This window comes from Ambystoma mexicanum, chromosome 2p, assembly GCF_040938575.1.
Source record: "Ambystoma mexicanum isolate Mex_15411 chromosome 2p, UKY_AmexF1_1, whole genome shotgun sequence".
In the NCBI taxonomy this organism is placed as follows: domain Eukaryota; kingdom Metazoa; phylum Chordata; class Amphibia; order Caudata; family Ambystomatidae; genus Ambystoma; species Ambystoma mexicanum.
In genome coordinates this window covers 1155166299-1155181178 of record NC_090923.1, presented here as the reverse complement: position 1 = coordinate 1155181178, position 14880 = coordinate 1155166299, and the positions used below count along the sequence as shown (strand labels likewise).

Here is a 14880-nt window from a genome sequence, read left to right as displayed (position 1 = left end):
GAGGATGGCTGCCAGAGGCGGGGCTTAGGGAGAGGGCATTCATTGGCTGGGGGCAGTATGACCCAGAGACCAGTGATTGGTTACTACTAAGAAAGGCAGATCAGAAACGAAACTGATACTGATTTCTTTTTCTATACCGAGGATTCCCGGCCTGACGACGGGGAATATTCATGAGCATGTGAATCCATGCCAGACCCCATGCTGGAGAACTATAGGAATCACAGATCACCCCACATTTTGGTTGTTCCTTACCTATTCTATCGGTATCTGTATCCATTGGAAACAGTGGGCCTCATTACGACCCTGGCAGACAGCCGTGCCTGTAAAACAGGCACGGCTGCCACCAGAGTCATTTTTTTTCCAGCATCCTGGAATGGCCAATTACCGGGGTATTACAACCCCGGCGGACCCGGTAATTGCCCATTCCAGGATGCCGGAGAAAATTCTTCCCGATTCCCATTCGAGCCCCATAGGGCTCAATGGGAATGGGGAAGTCGGATGCACCAGCACCATCCGTTAATGGTGCCGGTTCATCCGACGTGTTGTGCTCGCGGGTGCCTGTGTGACCGCCAGGTCCGGGAACTACGGTACCGACAAACTTACCAGTACAGTAGTTCCCAGACAGGCAGACTCGTTATGAGGCCCAGTGTCTTACTGCTGCCATTAAGGGTGACCAACCATTTCCTGCATATGGAAAAACACAGGTTTGGCAGAACAAGTCAAAGTCCACAGCGCTTGTACACTGAAGAAATTAGAGAAGCAGTAAAGCTGCAGGTGGCTGAGGGGTGTGGGAGCACTGCCAGATGCCACCCACAGTTAAGAACTGAGAACTGTCTGTGTTCATTTTCTGCATACACTTACCCTTTTCCTCCTGAACACATCCCTGCATTTGCTGCTACTATTACTTACTGGTAATGCCTCTCTGGGATAGTACATTACTTACTCAGAATGTTAGTTGCTTCTATATAACATCTGTGTATCTCATCAACCCAGTTAGTCTCTAAGATGGCCGGAATCCCAACAAAGTTGATGAAGACTTGCAGGTGAGGACAGGCCAAGAGTTAGGGAAGGAGGGAAAGGGAAGGAACAGTGAGGCAGGGAAGGGGTCAGAGAAGACAGAATAAATAATGCTAATTGATGTGCTGTGACAATAATATTCAGGGGATGGAGAGGTCAAACAAAATATCTTGGGGGTGGGATAGGAAATTGTACGGTAACGTAGGAGGCAGTGGAGATGAGTGAGGAGATAGTAAGCAAGGCTGTAATGGAGATTGACAGAATGTGGGAAGACATTCTAAGGATGTGGCAGGTTTAGTTTAAGGAGAGTCACAGGGCAGTGAGGATGGGAAAGCAGGTGATGAGGATGGAAGTTCAGATGTTGTGGATGGGCGAGTAGAGCAGCATGATCCGCATGGAGAAGAGTATGGTGGGGGCTAGGGAAGAGTCTGATGAAGGAGTGAAGGTTCTTACCTGGTTCTTGTCCAGCTCACAGTTCTTGTATTCTTGTTCCCCCTGAGCCCGGAAAGTAATAATAACAAAGCCCACAAAGATGTTCATCATGAAAAAAGCTATAATGATGATGTAGACGATGAAGAAGATGGAGATCTCCACCCGATAGTTGTAAATGGGTCCCACATTCTCCCCGTTTGCATCAATGGCCTTGTACAGTAGTCTGGATAAAACAAAGAGTGAAGGGAAAGTGGTGAGGGTGACAGCGTACAATGGCAAGCCCAGCTTCTTCCTCTCTACACTCCATGCCAAACCTTTAATGTTTCTCCCCTTCTGTGTTTTTGTCTTAGCATGCTCTAATTGTCAAAACGCTACGTGTACCTCAGCCTCCTTTACATGTCTCTAGGAAAACCTCTTCTCACCACCTGTGTCTTTCACAAACTCTCCGCTTCCTGGTTCTGTTTTGTCTTATGCATATTCAAACACTCAACATAAACTAAGTTCTCATTTCTATACACAAGCTGCTCTCCTGTTTATGATGTCTGACCTTCCAACCTTCCCCACCAAACTTAAAGGCTGTAGATGGAGATGCCTCCTCCCTTTCCCATGCCCTCCCATTGGTCTGCCAGCCTTACTGGGAATACTTACGCTGGCCAACCCTCAAAGGTGGACACTGTAAAGAGGGCCATCATGCCAGAGAGGACATTGTCAAAGTTGAAGTCGCTGTTGTGCCAGATGCGCTCACGAACCATGGGATGTCCCACATCCCCGTCTTTGTACACAATGAAGGTACCCCTGTAATAAAACGAAGAGCCTTGTGGTCAGTAATGAAGGGAGGGACGAGGAGAGTGGCAAATAAGGTCATAGTACTTGATGCATTAGGCAAGTAGGGAATGAGAAGTCAGATAGGGACATACAAATGAAGCAGAGAGGTAAGCGAATAGGTGCTTGGGCCACAGAATCAAGATCTGAGAGATAGAGATGAAGGAGGAGGCCTTATAATTTGGTGGGTTAAATGAATGGCAGTGGAGGAAAAGAGTTGGTTAAAAGTTCTTACATCTGGGGACCATGGAGAAAAGGGTTGTTGGAGCTGTAGAAAAGGGAGCAATGGAAGTATGGACAGAGTGAGAATATGGGCTGAGGCACAGAATCAGGGAGTGCTGGTGGTGAGAAGGAAGGCAGAGAGAGTAGTGCCGGGGTTCACCCAATCAGGATTTGTGAGCTAGAAGTTATGGGGCCTGGGACAAAGCCCCTAAGCAAACTCCTTTTTGGTTCTATGTGGATGCGGGGCAGCATTTGTTCTCCATGCTACTTGACTCTTTACTTTCCTCCTTGCTCCCCCACCTTGACCACTTGCTTTCATTTTCTCATGTCTGTTGCAGCCCCCCTAATCCCTCATTGTGGATGAAAATATAGTCTTCCCCAGGGACATGTTAATGTCCCAGATTTATTTTTTGACACTGCCAATTCTTCTGTTCTCCACAGGCTACAGACTATTTAGAAACTGCTACTTTAAAGTTCCTATAATTGGTGCTTTGCTACATGCTAGATGGTCAGTGAAGAACTTATGTAGCATTGCTGATATTATTCAAGATCTTCAACTAACCTATTTTGCACAAAGACTTGGCTGACAAACCACTGCGCAGCTATACTGACCTGCGTCTGGCCGTTTCATTATCCTGATATTTTCCATCACAGAACCCACAAGGTGGAGGGAGCTTAGCTATCGTTCACAACATACAGCTGAGAATAATGGAATGTTGTAATTCCCTGGGCCAGTCACCGCAGCGGCCCGCAGCAACTTACCTAGAGGTGCTACCCGCAATGGCAGTTGTGGTACGCAGGGGCTGGCGGACGAGGCAACGGCAGCTGGCTGCAGTCCGGAATGCAGTTCAGGGGCTGGCATCCTCGCAGAAATCCCTTTGTGGGTGCCGCCATGACCTTATCCAGTGCGTATGTGCGTGGACTGGGCACTGCTTCCTCACGCATGCGCCCTGTGCACAGCGTCATTTGCTGCCATGGCAACAATGTCAGCTACGATGAACGCAGTGTAGGAGCAGCCGGCTATTTAAACTCTGCGCCAATAGCTGACAAATGCATCTCAATACGCTACGTACCTTCGTCTGCTTACTTTATTTTTATTCTACTTTGCTCCAGTCTTGCTCTGCTCGCAGACCTGCCATTTCTTTTGTCCTGTGCAGATCTGTTCTGGCCTACCTTTCTATCTTCTCTTTTCTTATCAAAAACCTCTGTGCCTTGCTGCTTGCCTAGCCTTGTACTCATGCTTCGAGGTTTTACAGTTACTCCTGGCTTCCGACTGCCTCCTGGTCTACATCATCAGTGTCATTCCCTTACTACCATTCAGTTTTTCCGGCCAGTGCTTTGCGCTGTCTCTAGGCCACATTAATCTGAGAAAGCTGTCCCGTGGCATGGGGAGTCAGTGTCCGGTTTCCTATTCTGTTTTCCCTACACAGAAGGGAGCTCGGAGTCAGCCTCTACGCCATACTAGTCGCTCAACAGAACTCTGGAGAATCAAGGAAGGACAAAGCGTGAAGCATCACAAACACAGACCCCTGTACATCGTGTTCAGATACTTGACAAATGTTTGACTCATAGGACCTGTGGCATTCTTTACTTTCTTAGGTAAACACCATTATTCACAAAACAGTCATTACTAGGGCAAAATAAAACTTTCTGGAAAACCTTTCAACAACCTAGGAACTAAGTGCTTTTTGTTAGGGAGAATTCTCAAAAATGTGCTAATTCCCTCTACCTTAGAGCCCTCCAGCTCTTTTGCTAAACTTTGGGACTTTTAACTTTTTAGCTCTGTTTGTTTTCTGTGTTTATTTTGGTTATGGAGTTTTAAACAACTCCATATGCATCATCTTTTTCAATTGTGTCACACAGCACCCTCGGTGCAGTGACACAGGGAAGCTTTATAGGTTGTCCCAAGGTTTAAGAAGCTTCTCTGGGATAAACTACTGTTTTCCAGAGAATGTAAAGTTAAATTGACTTTACTAGTATTTTTAAATTCCTAGACCCAGCACACCCTATCTTACAATAGAGTGCTGGAGGGGTTACCTAGTATCCCCTATATCTAGAAACTCATGTAGCAGTCAAATGCTACCCTTTTCTATAGAAATGGCGGGTGGCAGTGGTTTTACAACAAACTACCATGATTTTTCCCGACCGCAAACACGGGTAGCTAAAAATCGCGGGAGCCATGTTTTTCAAGGTGGCGCATAAGTCCCCTTTGTTTAAACAGGTCCCGGTCTTCTTTTTTTCCCGCCATTTCTTTTTGGAAAGGTCCTTCTAGAGTTTGTCACTGCGCGCCAAACCAGGTTTGGTCCCTTTGTTTCTATGCCTTTGGCGGGCTTCAGGACTGAAGACCGCCTCTGGCGCCCGAGTGTCTGGGGTAGGCAGGAAGTGAGGGAGGTGCCCGAAACTCCCTGTGCTTAGTCTCCTAGGAGGCCCAAATGCACTCTGGCATGATTGGATGGCTGACTGGCTGGCAAGGACAGCCACCCTGCTGGGTGAGTGGCAGCTAGGCTGGAATGAATGGGAGGAAACTGTTTAAAAGGCGAGTCTCTTGGCTTGGAAGGCAGAGTCGACCACTGGAACGAAAGAACCGAAGACGAGCTGGAAGAGGACGGCTGCTGCGACTACTGGACCATTGGTTTTCCCGGTGGAGCCCTGCTGTAGGTCAGAATCACCAAGTTCATCTCGACAGAGAAGCACCTTCAAGGACGACTTCTTCCTTTGAGCTGGTGGGACCAATCAACTCGTAAGCCACCTGGATACCATTCTCAGAGCTGGTTAGGATTAACCAGGGGGAAGGACACCAGCTTGTGTGTTTGAAGAACAGCAACCGGAATCGAAGATTTGCCAATTTGCCAGCTTTGTGACCAGTCCCCGTGTGGTGCAGGAGTCCCCCAACGTCCTCCCTCTTGTCCCCACGACTGAGGCTCAGGAACGGCGAGATCTACAGGAACTGCCAGGAACAGAAGTCTTCAGCTTCATCTTTTTCTTCAATATAAGGTACTGTGAAAACCCGACCGAGAGAACTTAACTCTCACAGCTAAAGTTTGTGGAACTTTGGCAACTTGCAGGCCTAGTCAGCTTGTGACCCGACATATGCAAATGTCACCCGTGAACTACTTCTAAGAACCGTGGCAAAGACTTTTCTGTTTTAAATACCAGAACTATTTTTACTTATACAAGACACTGGCCCATTGACTTTGGCCTATCTATTGCATTGAATCAACTCCTCTGGTGAACTCAAATTATTTGCACTGTATTAGAGTAACTATAATATTCGTTTTATTAACTTATGCCTTTTTGCTCCTACTTCAATGCTATTTTGCTCCTACTTCAAGGTCCCAGAGGGTACTGCATGCAAACTTTGCCTAACACTTTTCAACAGCTGTTTCTGTCTGGATTGCCTATCTAAGAATGCTGTCATCACATTTCTACACTTGATTGCAGGCTACACTATTACCTTACTGACCACATCTCCACTCTGGTTGGTCTGTGCACTACCTAGAAATATCTTTGTTCCCATTAAAAACATATGTAAAACAGCTGGGTGAGCCCATGATATAAGGCATTTTGACATCTTGACAGGATCGAAGACACTTATCAGTGTTACCAGATTTCGCCAAGCATGTCAAAGTCAAAAATAAATTGCTATTATCCAAATTAATCACATTTTGCAGAATCTGGTTTTCCCAGAACATAATAACATGATCTCTTTAGAGTATATCAATGCTCATTACAAAAGGCTATTTTGATAGCTGCTCCTTTGCAAAAACGGAAGCACAAGCGTAGATCCTCCCCCTGGTTTACTCTCAACCTTAAACCAATTAATTAATTAAATGTACTTAAATGCAGATTCCTTAAGACTACATGGAGGAAAACTTGACAGGTGACTCGAGCCACTGCATCTTCAAGGTGGCACTCAAGCAGTCATTTTACATCTGCCGATATTGCTCAGAGAACACCACGACCACTCACAACTGTGCATCACGGGTCCTCTCACTGCAACTTTAACTATTTTTGGTTAGAGATGTAATTTAGGCACAGAAATCCGGGCGGTCTCAAGGTTGCTGGCCTTTGTACACCCGTAACCAAAAAAACACTTGTTAATGCTGCCTACTGTTAAGATGGATTTCTCAAATCTGGCTTGGTGGACATATTTCAGAAGCCCACCCTAGTTATAGTGAACAGAGGAACTCTGAGAGGTTAGCCAAACCCAATCAAGGTAAGTGTGGAGAGTGGTCAAGGCTTAGTCTCAGGAGTGAGTACACACAGTGAAATACACGATTCTGCTTAGACAGGTACGTACAAAACTACTCTGTTTATTATAGGCCCAAACACTCACCAGAAAAATAAATCAAGCAGGTAACACCATCACACAACACTCAGTTATAAAACATATATACAGTCACCTTTGGTTTGTAGAAATGCATACAATTTACTTAAACACTTGAAAGGAAGGTGAGTAATTATGCAGTAAGGAAAACCAGTCCACAAGAATGAAGACCCTAACTTTATAAATCCAATCCCTATGTTGAATGGAGCCTTGTGCCCAAAAGTCGCAAAGTCCCTTTTAAGAGAGGGGACAAAGGCAAGAAGAGTTTGTGTGGTGGTAAAAAATGTTCCAGAAAACTTCTCAGGATTTTACAGGTAGATACTTTTTCTATCTCTTAGAACAGCTTTTAAAACAAACGCTTAAAGAGACGAAAGAACGGAATAACCGAAAGTTAATTTGAAGGTTTATTATAGGGGATACAGGGGTGGCTGTAACTATTATGATTACTCACCACCCTTGCTCCGATTTTCACAAATTACTTGGCAGGTTGACTGGGAGTCGCTGGAGGCAGGTTTACTCACTGTTCGATCCAGTAGAAGATGCCCAGGTGCTGAAGGGGCAAGTAAGATTCTGGGCGGGTCCAGGAGCTCAGTGCAACCATTTCTGATGAGGAAATGCAGCAGGCACTGATGCAGAACTCTTCAGGTCAATCTACCAGATGGAGGGGATCCGGTTCCAGTGACAGTCACCGCACACAGGCGACAGCAGTCTTCTCTCCATTCGCAAACTAAGACAGCCTTCCAGGACAGGATCCCTTGATGCTGGGAAGCTGAAACCTGGCAGGAAGGTGACTTGTAGAATGCGCTGGTGAACACCAAAGATCCGGGGGAAAACAGGGAACGGCAACGCTTCTGGTGCGGTAACCCAATTCAGAGCTGGTCGGTCCACCAGGTGGTCTAAAGACGATTCCAAAGGCTCAAAGCTGCAGGAATGTGAGAAGGCGTTGAGACTGGTTGGTCCAACCAGTCCAAGGGTTGAAGCACATATAAGGGCCTTCTCAGATCAGGTACTCAAGCAGGGCTTCACCCGGGACAGTTGCAGGAAAGGCCACAGGTCTTCAGTCAGCTGCACAGCTACACAGGATACTTGGCTCAGTTGCTGATCTAATGGAATGGCTGCAGGACTCCTCTTCTTATCCTAAATTCAGGTGAGTGATCAAACTCAGCCCTCCAATGGCCAGGATGTGCACCATTCACTCAGCCAGCAGTGGTCCAATAAGGGACCACTGTGGGTTTCACTCATGCATGCGCAGTAGACTTTCAGGCACCAGTTTGTGGATTGGGACCAGACAGTCTCAACCCATTTCCTGGGTCTACACTCAAATGGCATGCACCAGCCCATGAAAAAAGCATCTTATTAGGGATTTCCTGACCTCAGAGGCCAAAAAGAAGGGCAAGAAACAATATGGCCAAAGGGACCCTGTTCCATGCCTCCTCATTGGCTGGAAGGCTGCCACACCCCCCACACCCCTCTTGCTATTGGTCATTTTTAACAGTGTGTTTTCTGGGCCTAAAATAAATATAGTCTTTTTATAACAAACTGTCTAAGTGTAATCCTTGGTGTTTCAGTGTGTAGACTCATTGTGGACCCCTGACTCCACTCACCTTTCCTGAGATTTAGACTTGGGGCCTCATTCCAAGTTTGGCAGTTACCCCGCTGGTGCTACTGGGATATCAGGCGGCTGAAAGTTTAAGTCCCCATTCCTTTGTAATGCAATAGGACTCCAAGGGAATGGGGACATGGAAGCACTGGCAGCATTGCTAACGGTGCCAGCGCTTCGTGAAAACCATGCCTGCAGGGGCCGATGTAGGCATACACGTAGTCTGGCGGTCTGGAAAAGGTGTCGGTACGTTGCTACCGGCACCTTTATTTCAGGACCACCAGGCTCATAATGAGGCAGTTGGTCTATCTACATGCTACATTGATTCTATGTCAAGACGGAGGCGAGCATTATGCTTCATCTTCTTATTTATTTGCTCTCCAGCAGTTTCAACACAACAAATAAAATGTCCATCTTTCCGATGGCACAAACACATTTTTTTTTTTCCTTCAAAACTTAATTTCCCATCAGCCTAGGCCCTGAACCCAGTGTCCTGGTCATGTGACCTAGTCCTTCCTCTTCCTGTAAACCTCCTCTTCTTTTCCTGCTCTCCAAGAGATAAGTACCCTTTCACTTAGCTGCGCATTTCTGTCAGCTTTTTGTCTTGGGTTATCAGTTGTAGTGATGATAGATAACGTTTTTCCTCATGACCAAGCATGAGGACAGCGCGCAGGGATCGCGCAGCGTAGGGAGGATTCGACAATCCTTTACTTTAATTTGTTTTTAGCCTGAGCCCCGTGCTGCAGTATCAGCACCTCAGGGGCCGGCCTGAGACACCGCACTCGCGTCGACAGCGAGGGAGCGAGACCCCCACCTTCGTGAGGGAGGCGCGAGAGACAGAGTTAACGCCCAACGCGGACGACGCCGGAGGAGATACGTTCTTTCCCCAGTCCCCCACCCTCGCGGGGGCGGGGCTTCGCCGAGGAACTCGGCGTATAGAGCGAGGAACGAACCCCCCTCCCTCGGGAAGGAGGGGCTAACCGCTGCGCGGGCAGTGCGACCCGATTCCCCGGCAGAGCTAGATCGATAACCTTTACCGGAGAGCGCTCATAAGAGCGAATTGGTGAACTCAGTGCCTACACTGAAAAAATAAAGAAGCTGCTTGGCAGCCAGGTGCAGCCTCTAGATAAAGGAGTGAGAAGTGGACGTGCCCTTACACCTTTTCAGGTACTATCAGGCACCTACCAGCACATATCATGGCCGATTTTGAGTGGAGTGAGGAGGAGCAAGAAGCCACGTACTCGGAAGACCTGGCTCAGAGCTTCAAGGACGTGCTGGGTAATTCACTCATAGAGGCAGTGGCTCTAGGAGTTAGACCCCTGCAGGACCGCCTGCTAACAATCGAGACTTTCCTAAGCCAAAAGGACAGAAGCACCGTACCATCAACAAGCACGTCCACCAGGGCCACGCCAGAGAGCCCTCAGGGGTGTACGAAGGCCCGGAAGAGCGCAAACTCTTCTGACCCCCCGGGCCAACCTGAAGGGGCGAATCCAAAGGCCCCGGAGGCATCCAACGCTTTCAATAGGCTCAGAGAAGCCTTTATGGCCAAGTCGGAGGTGCCGAGCCTCATGACCCCCTACCCAGGGGAAGAGAATATGGGAGACGCAGGAGAGGAGGTCCCTCGAGAAGAGGAACCCGTAGAATCTCCAACATCCTCGCAGGAGGAGGAAGATAAGGACGGAGACGAAGGGAGCTTACCGCCTCCGAAAAAGAGACTGAGGAAACTGAATCATCTAGAGGAGGAAACCTCAGACATGTTCCAACCCGAGGAGATTAGGAACCCGAGATCTTCGGAATGGGTGCCCTCCCCGAGAGTGGCACGATACATGACGCAGAGGCTGTGCAAGGCCTTAGAGAAGGAAGTGAGGCAAAGAATGAGGGCGGAATGCCCCAGGCCGGAACTACCAGGGAAGGTAGCAGAAGCGCCAGAATTGGACCCTAAGATGTTAGCCTTTGTGGCGAAATCGAATAGAGACCCTAGGAAAGGGATCGACCGCTCCTGGAGGAGTTGTCAGGAGAAGGTCCTGGATCTAGCAGGTCCACTAGCCAAGATCATGGACCTGGCAGAAAGAGCGAAAGACACAGGGGAAGAAATTGACCCAGATGTATTAGCGAACTGGGCCCAAAGAGCCGTATGCCTATTAGGTAACGCGAACTGCGCCATATCATCAGAGCGCAGAAGAGGACTACTTCTAAAGATAGATCAAAAGCTAGGAGACCTGTCCTCCTACGAAGCAGGAGAGGCCGCACAAGGACTGCTGTTCGGCGAGACCTTCGGAAAGGAGATGGGGAGGTTCGTAGGGACCTACACCTCATTGGAGAAAGCGCAAGCCTCCATTAGAAAAATCTTCCCCGGAAGGGTTTTTGGAGGGACCGGTCGCTACAGAGGCCGAGCGTCCGGTCGTTATCAGTCAGCCAGAAGGCCTCAATCGAACAGAGCGCAATATTGGGAAGATAAGAAGCCAGACACCTTCTTCCAACCCAGAGGCCGTTTCCCCAGAGGAAAGCGAGGCAGAGGACAGGGAAGAGGACAATACGTCCCCACAGGTGAGAGTATCCGCTTACCCTGCAGTAGGGGGGAGGACAGCGATGTACTGGGAGAACTGGTGCGCGCTTTCCTGCGACGCTTGGGTGCTTCAGTCAGTCAGGGGCCTACACATACAATTTACACAGACCCCGATCCAATACAGAACCCCCAGGTTGATAGTGACAGAGAGAACAGAAGCAGCCCTGCTGCGAACAGAACTTCAGAGTTTAGCGGAGAAACGGGCCATCGAGCCATGCGTAGCTCCGAAATTTATAAGCAATATGTTCCTGGTTCACAGAAAAGAGAAAGTGAGGCCAGTAATAAATCTGAAGGACTTGAACGAGTGGGTAGTCTACAACCACTTCAAGATGGAAGGGACTCACCAACTGAGAGACACGCTCAGACAGGGCGACTGGCTCACAAGAATAGACCTGAAAGACGCGTATCTCACAATCCCAGTAGATCAGGAATACCGACCCTTCCTGGCTTTCAACTGGGACGGGCGATTATGGCAGTTCGCCACGATGCCTTTCGGCCTAGCGTCCGCTCCCTGGGCATTTACGAAAATGATGAGACCAGTAGCAGCAGCAATCAGAGAGAAAGGCATTCGGATCATCATCTACCTAGACGATATCCTAATAATGGCAAGCAGCGAAGAGGCGCTGCGATATCAGACCAGATGGGTAGCGAACCTACTGACCTCTTTGGGATTCCTAGTGAACCAAGAGAAATCGGAAACCGTACCAGTCAGGAGGATAGAATTCCTAGGTTTCATTATAGATACCAGGTCTGCGACTCTGGAGCTGCCGAACAGGAAGATCAGGGATATTCGAAGGGAGATAAGGAACTGCCTCGCCAGCCCAACCGCATCGCTGCGAACAATCGCAAGAATTGTGGGTCTGCTGGCGGCGTCAATTCAAGCGATATTCCCAGGACCCCTTCATTACTGAGCGCTCCAGAGGTTGAAAATAAGACACCTACAGCAAGGGCTCGGCTATCACCAGCTAGTCCAGCTAGACCAAGAAGCCCGAACGGAGCTAGAGTGGTGGCTCCAGAACATGGAGGCATGGAACGGCAGAGCCATTTTTGGCGACCGCCCGGACATGGTAATAGAATCGAACGCCAGCAGAGCAGGCTGGGGTGCCCGATGCGGAGAACTCCAAACGGGAGGCAAATGGAGCTCGGAGGAGCTCAAGCTCCACATAAACTGCCTGGAGCTTCTGGCCGGCTCTTTTGCTATCAGAGCCTTCACCAAGGACAGAATGAACTCATGTATACTTCTGAAGATGGACAACATCTCAGCAGTCAAATACATAAATCACTTAGGTGGGACGAAGTCCAGATTATTAGCAGAGATAGCCAAGGACTTCTGGCACTCTTGTCTGGAGTCGGGAACGGCAGTGACGGCAGAATATCTACCAAGAGCCCAGAACGTGGTGGCAGACTGGAACTCCAGACATCTCACAGACACCAGCGACTGGATGCTGCACAGAGCGACATTCCAGCGGATAGAGAAGCTCTGGGGACCGTTTCACGCAGATCTATTTGCGTCCAGACTGAACACTCAAACGAGCAGGTTTTTCAGCTGGAGGCTGGACCCAGCAGCAGCAGGGACAGATGCTTTTCTGCAAGATTGGAGAGGTCAAACGCTATATGCTTTCCCTCCATTTATAATGATAAGCAGAGTTCTAACAAAAGTCCGCAAGGAGGAAGCGAATCTGATCATAGTAGTGCCGATATGGAAGTCCCAAGTCTGGTTTCCAGCGTTAATGGAACTGATGGCGGACTATCCTCGAGTGTTGCCGCAAGAGGAAGATCTCCTCACGGACCCAGCTGGGTCGTATCACCCTCTGAGAGTGAAGGGGACGATGCCGCTAATGGTGTGCAAGATAGCAGGAGACGTTGGAATCTCCCGGGAATTTCGCCTCAAGCTGGAGCCTCATCGCAGAATCATGGGCTCCGTCGACTAGAAGGAGCTACGATGCAGCTTGGAACAAATGATCAAGATGGTGCAAGGCGAGAGGTTTTCATCCCCTTTCTGCCCCTCTAGTAGAGATTGTGAATTTCCTGGCAGAACTTCTGCAGGACGGTAAAGCCTACCGCACAATAGGGGTATATCGTTCCGCGATATCGACAGGCCATGTGCCTATTGATGGAGTACCAGTAGGTGAGAACGTGGCAGTAATTAGACTCCTGAAAGGGATAAGATGCAGAAAGCCTCCGCAACCGAGGTATAAATCTCTATGGGACGTTACAGTCGTGCTTCGACTATTAGCCGACTGGCCCAGTAATAGGTACCTAACACTGGGAAGACTGTCGGAGAAATTAGCGATGCTTCTATGCATGATCTCTTGCAGGAGAGTAGCAGACGTCAGAGCATTGGAGGTAGACAGAATGATATACGGGCCAGACGGAGTGACCTTCCATCTGGCCAGGAGGACAAAGACAGACTCCTCGTCAATAACGTATCCATATATGCAAGACCATCCTAAATGGTGCGTAGCCGCATGCATAAGAGAATATATAAATAGAACAGCTGAGCTGAGACCGTCGGGGACGACGCAATTGCTGATAGCGCGTAGGAAACCGCATAAAGGCGTAGCGACAGCCACTATAGCAAGGTGGGTTAGAGAAGTCATGAGTCTAGCAGGGATAGACATGGCGACATTTGGAGCACACTCTGTGAGAGGAGCGGGGGCATCCAAAGCACTCCGTCAAGGAGCGACATTGCAAGATATTCTGAAAGCAGCCGATTGGGCGAGTGATAGCACGTTCAGAACGTTTTACTTTAAGCCAATTAATGCACTGGCAGAAGCTATGGTAAGAAGCTTTGAACAAGCATAATGCTCGCCTCCGTCTTGACATAGAATGAAGATTCCCCCTGCTAATAGCGCAGGGAGCTCTTGATTCTATTAAAGACAAGGAGGCGAGCATTAATTTCCCACCCGAGATACACGAGGGAAGGATAAGAGATGACATGGTAATATTAAGATATGTACGGAGTGAATAACAAGTGCATTTCTCTTCAGGAATAGGGTATGTATCCGCCGCCCTAATTTGTACTGTTGTTTTTCCGTTTTAGGAGAAGATCAGAAGAACAGCTGAGTAAGCACGAGAGCTGATCGAAAAGCATTGATCAAGATCGCAAGTTTGGATGCGAGAGTTCGTTTTCACAGTTCTACAGTTCAGGGACCTCCCGGATCAAGTTGTCAGTTCAGGAGATGGTTACGATGTTAATTGGAATGCAGTCAAAGAAGAGGAGGTTTACAGGAAGAGGAAGGACTAGGTCACATGACCAGGACACTGGGTTCAGGGCCTAGGCTGATGGGAAATGAAGTTTTGAAAAAAAAAAAAAAAATGTGTTTGTGCCATCGGAAAGATGGACATTTTATTTGTTGTGTTGAAACTGCTGGAGAGCAAATAAATAAGAAGATGAAGCATAATGCTTGCCTCCTTGTTTTTAATAGAATCAAGAGCTCCCTGCGCTCTTAGCAGGGGGAATCTTCATTGGTTTGCCTAAACTTCCAGAAGTTGCTCCCTGTTCACTATAACAACGGTCGTCCCTGAATCCCCAGCGGGTTGCACTTCTTTATAGGGGACTTTGCCCTAACGATGATCTGTCAAATGACTTCAGGTGTCCTCCTTTTATCTAGATTTGGACTGGAGCCACCCCCAAACCCACCAATGGTAAGGATGTACACCATTCAAACTGGCAGGGGCTTTCCAATCACAGACAGCCTCTGGTCCCCAAATGTGCCCAGAAACAGACACAAACATTGGGCCTCATTACGACCCAGGCGGTAGCCATGCCTGTAAAACAGGCAAGGCTGCTGCTGAAATAGTTATTTTTCCAGCGCTATGGAATGGGCAATTACCAGGGTATTACAACCCCGGCGGACCCGGTAATTGCCCATTCCAGGGCGCTGGAAAAAA

The 14880-nt window shown here is 48.4% G+C and overlaps 1 protein-coding gene across 4 annotated transcripts in view; it reads right to left on the bottom strand.

Annotated features, from left to right (window-relative positions):
* CACNA1F (calcium voltage-gated channel subunit alpha1 F) overlaps nucleotides 1-14880 on the bottom strand; it is a 1137291-nt gene that overhangs the window by 348580 nt on the left and 773831 nt on the right. For all 4 annotated transcript variants that reach the window (XM_069645269.1, XM_069645268.1, XM_069645267.1 and 1 more), the window contains 2 exons: nucleotides 2098-2244; nucleotides 1471-1672 (listed from right to left, as the gene is read on the bottom strand). In XM_069645269.1, the coding sequence (XP_069501370.1) occupies nucleotides 1471-1672; nucleotides 2098-2244 (349 nt within the window). The remainder of the gene's footprint in view (nucleotides 1-1470; nucleotides 1673-2097; nucleotides 2245-14880) is intronic.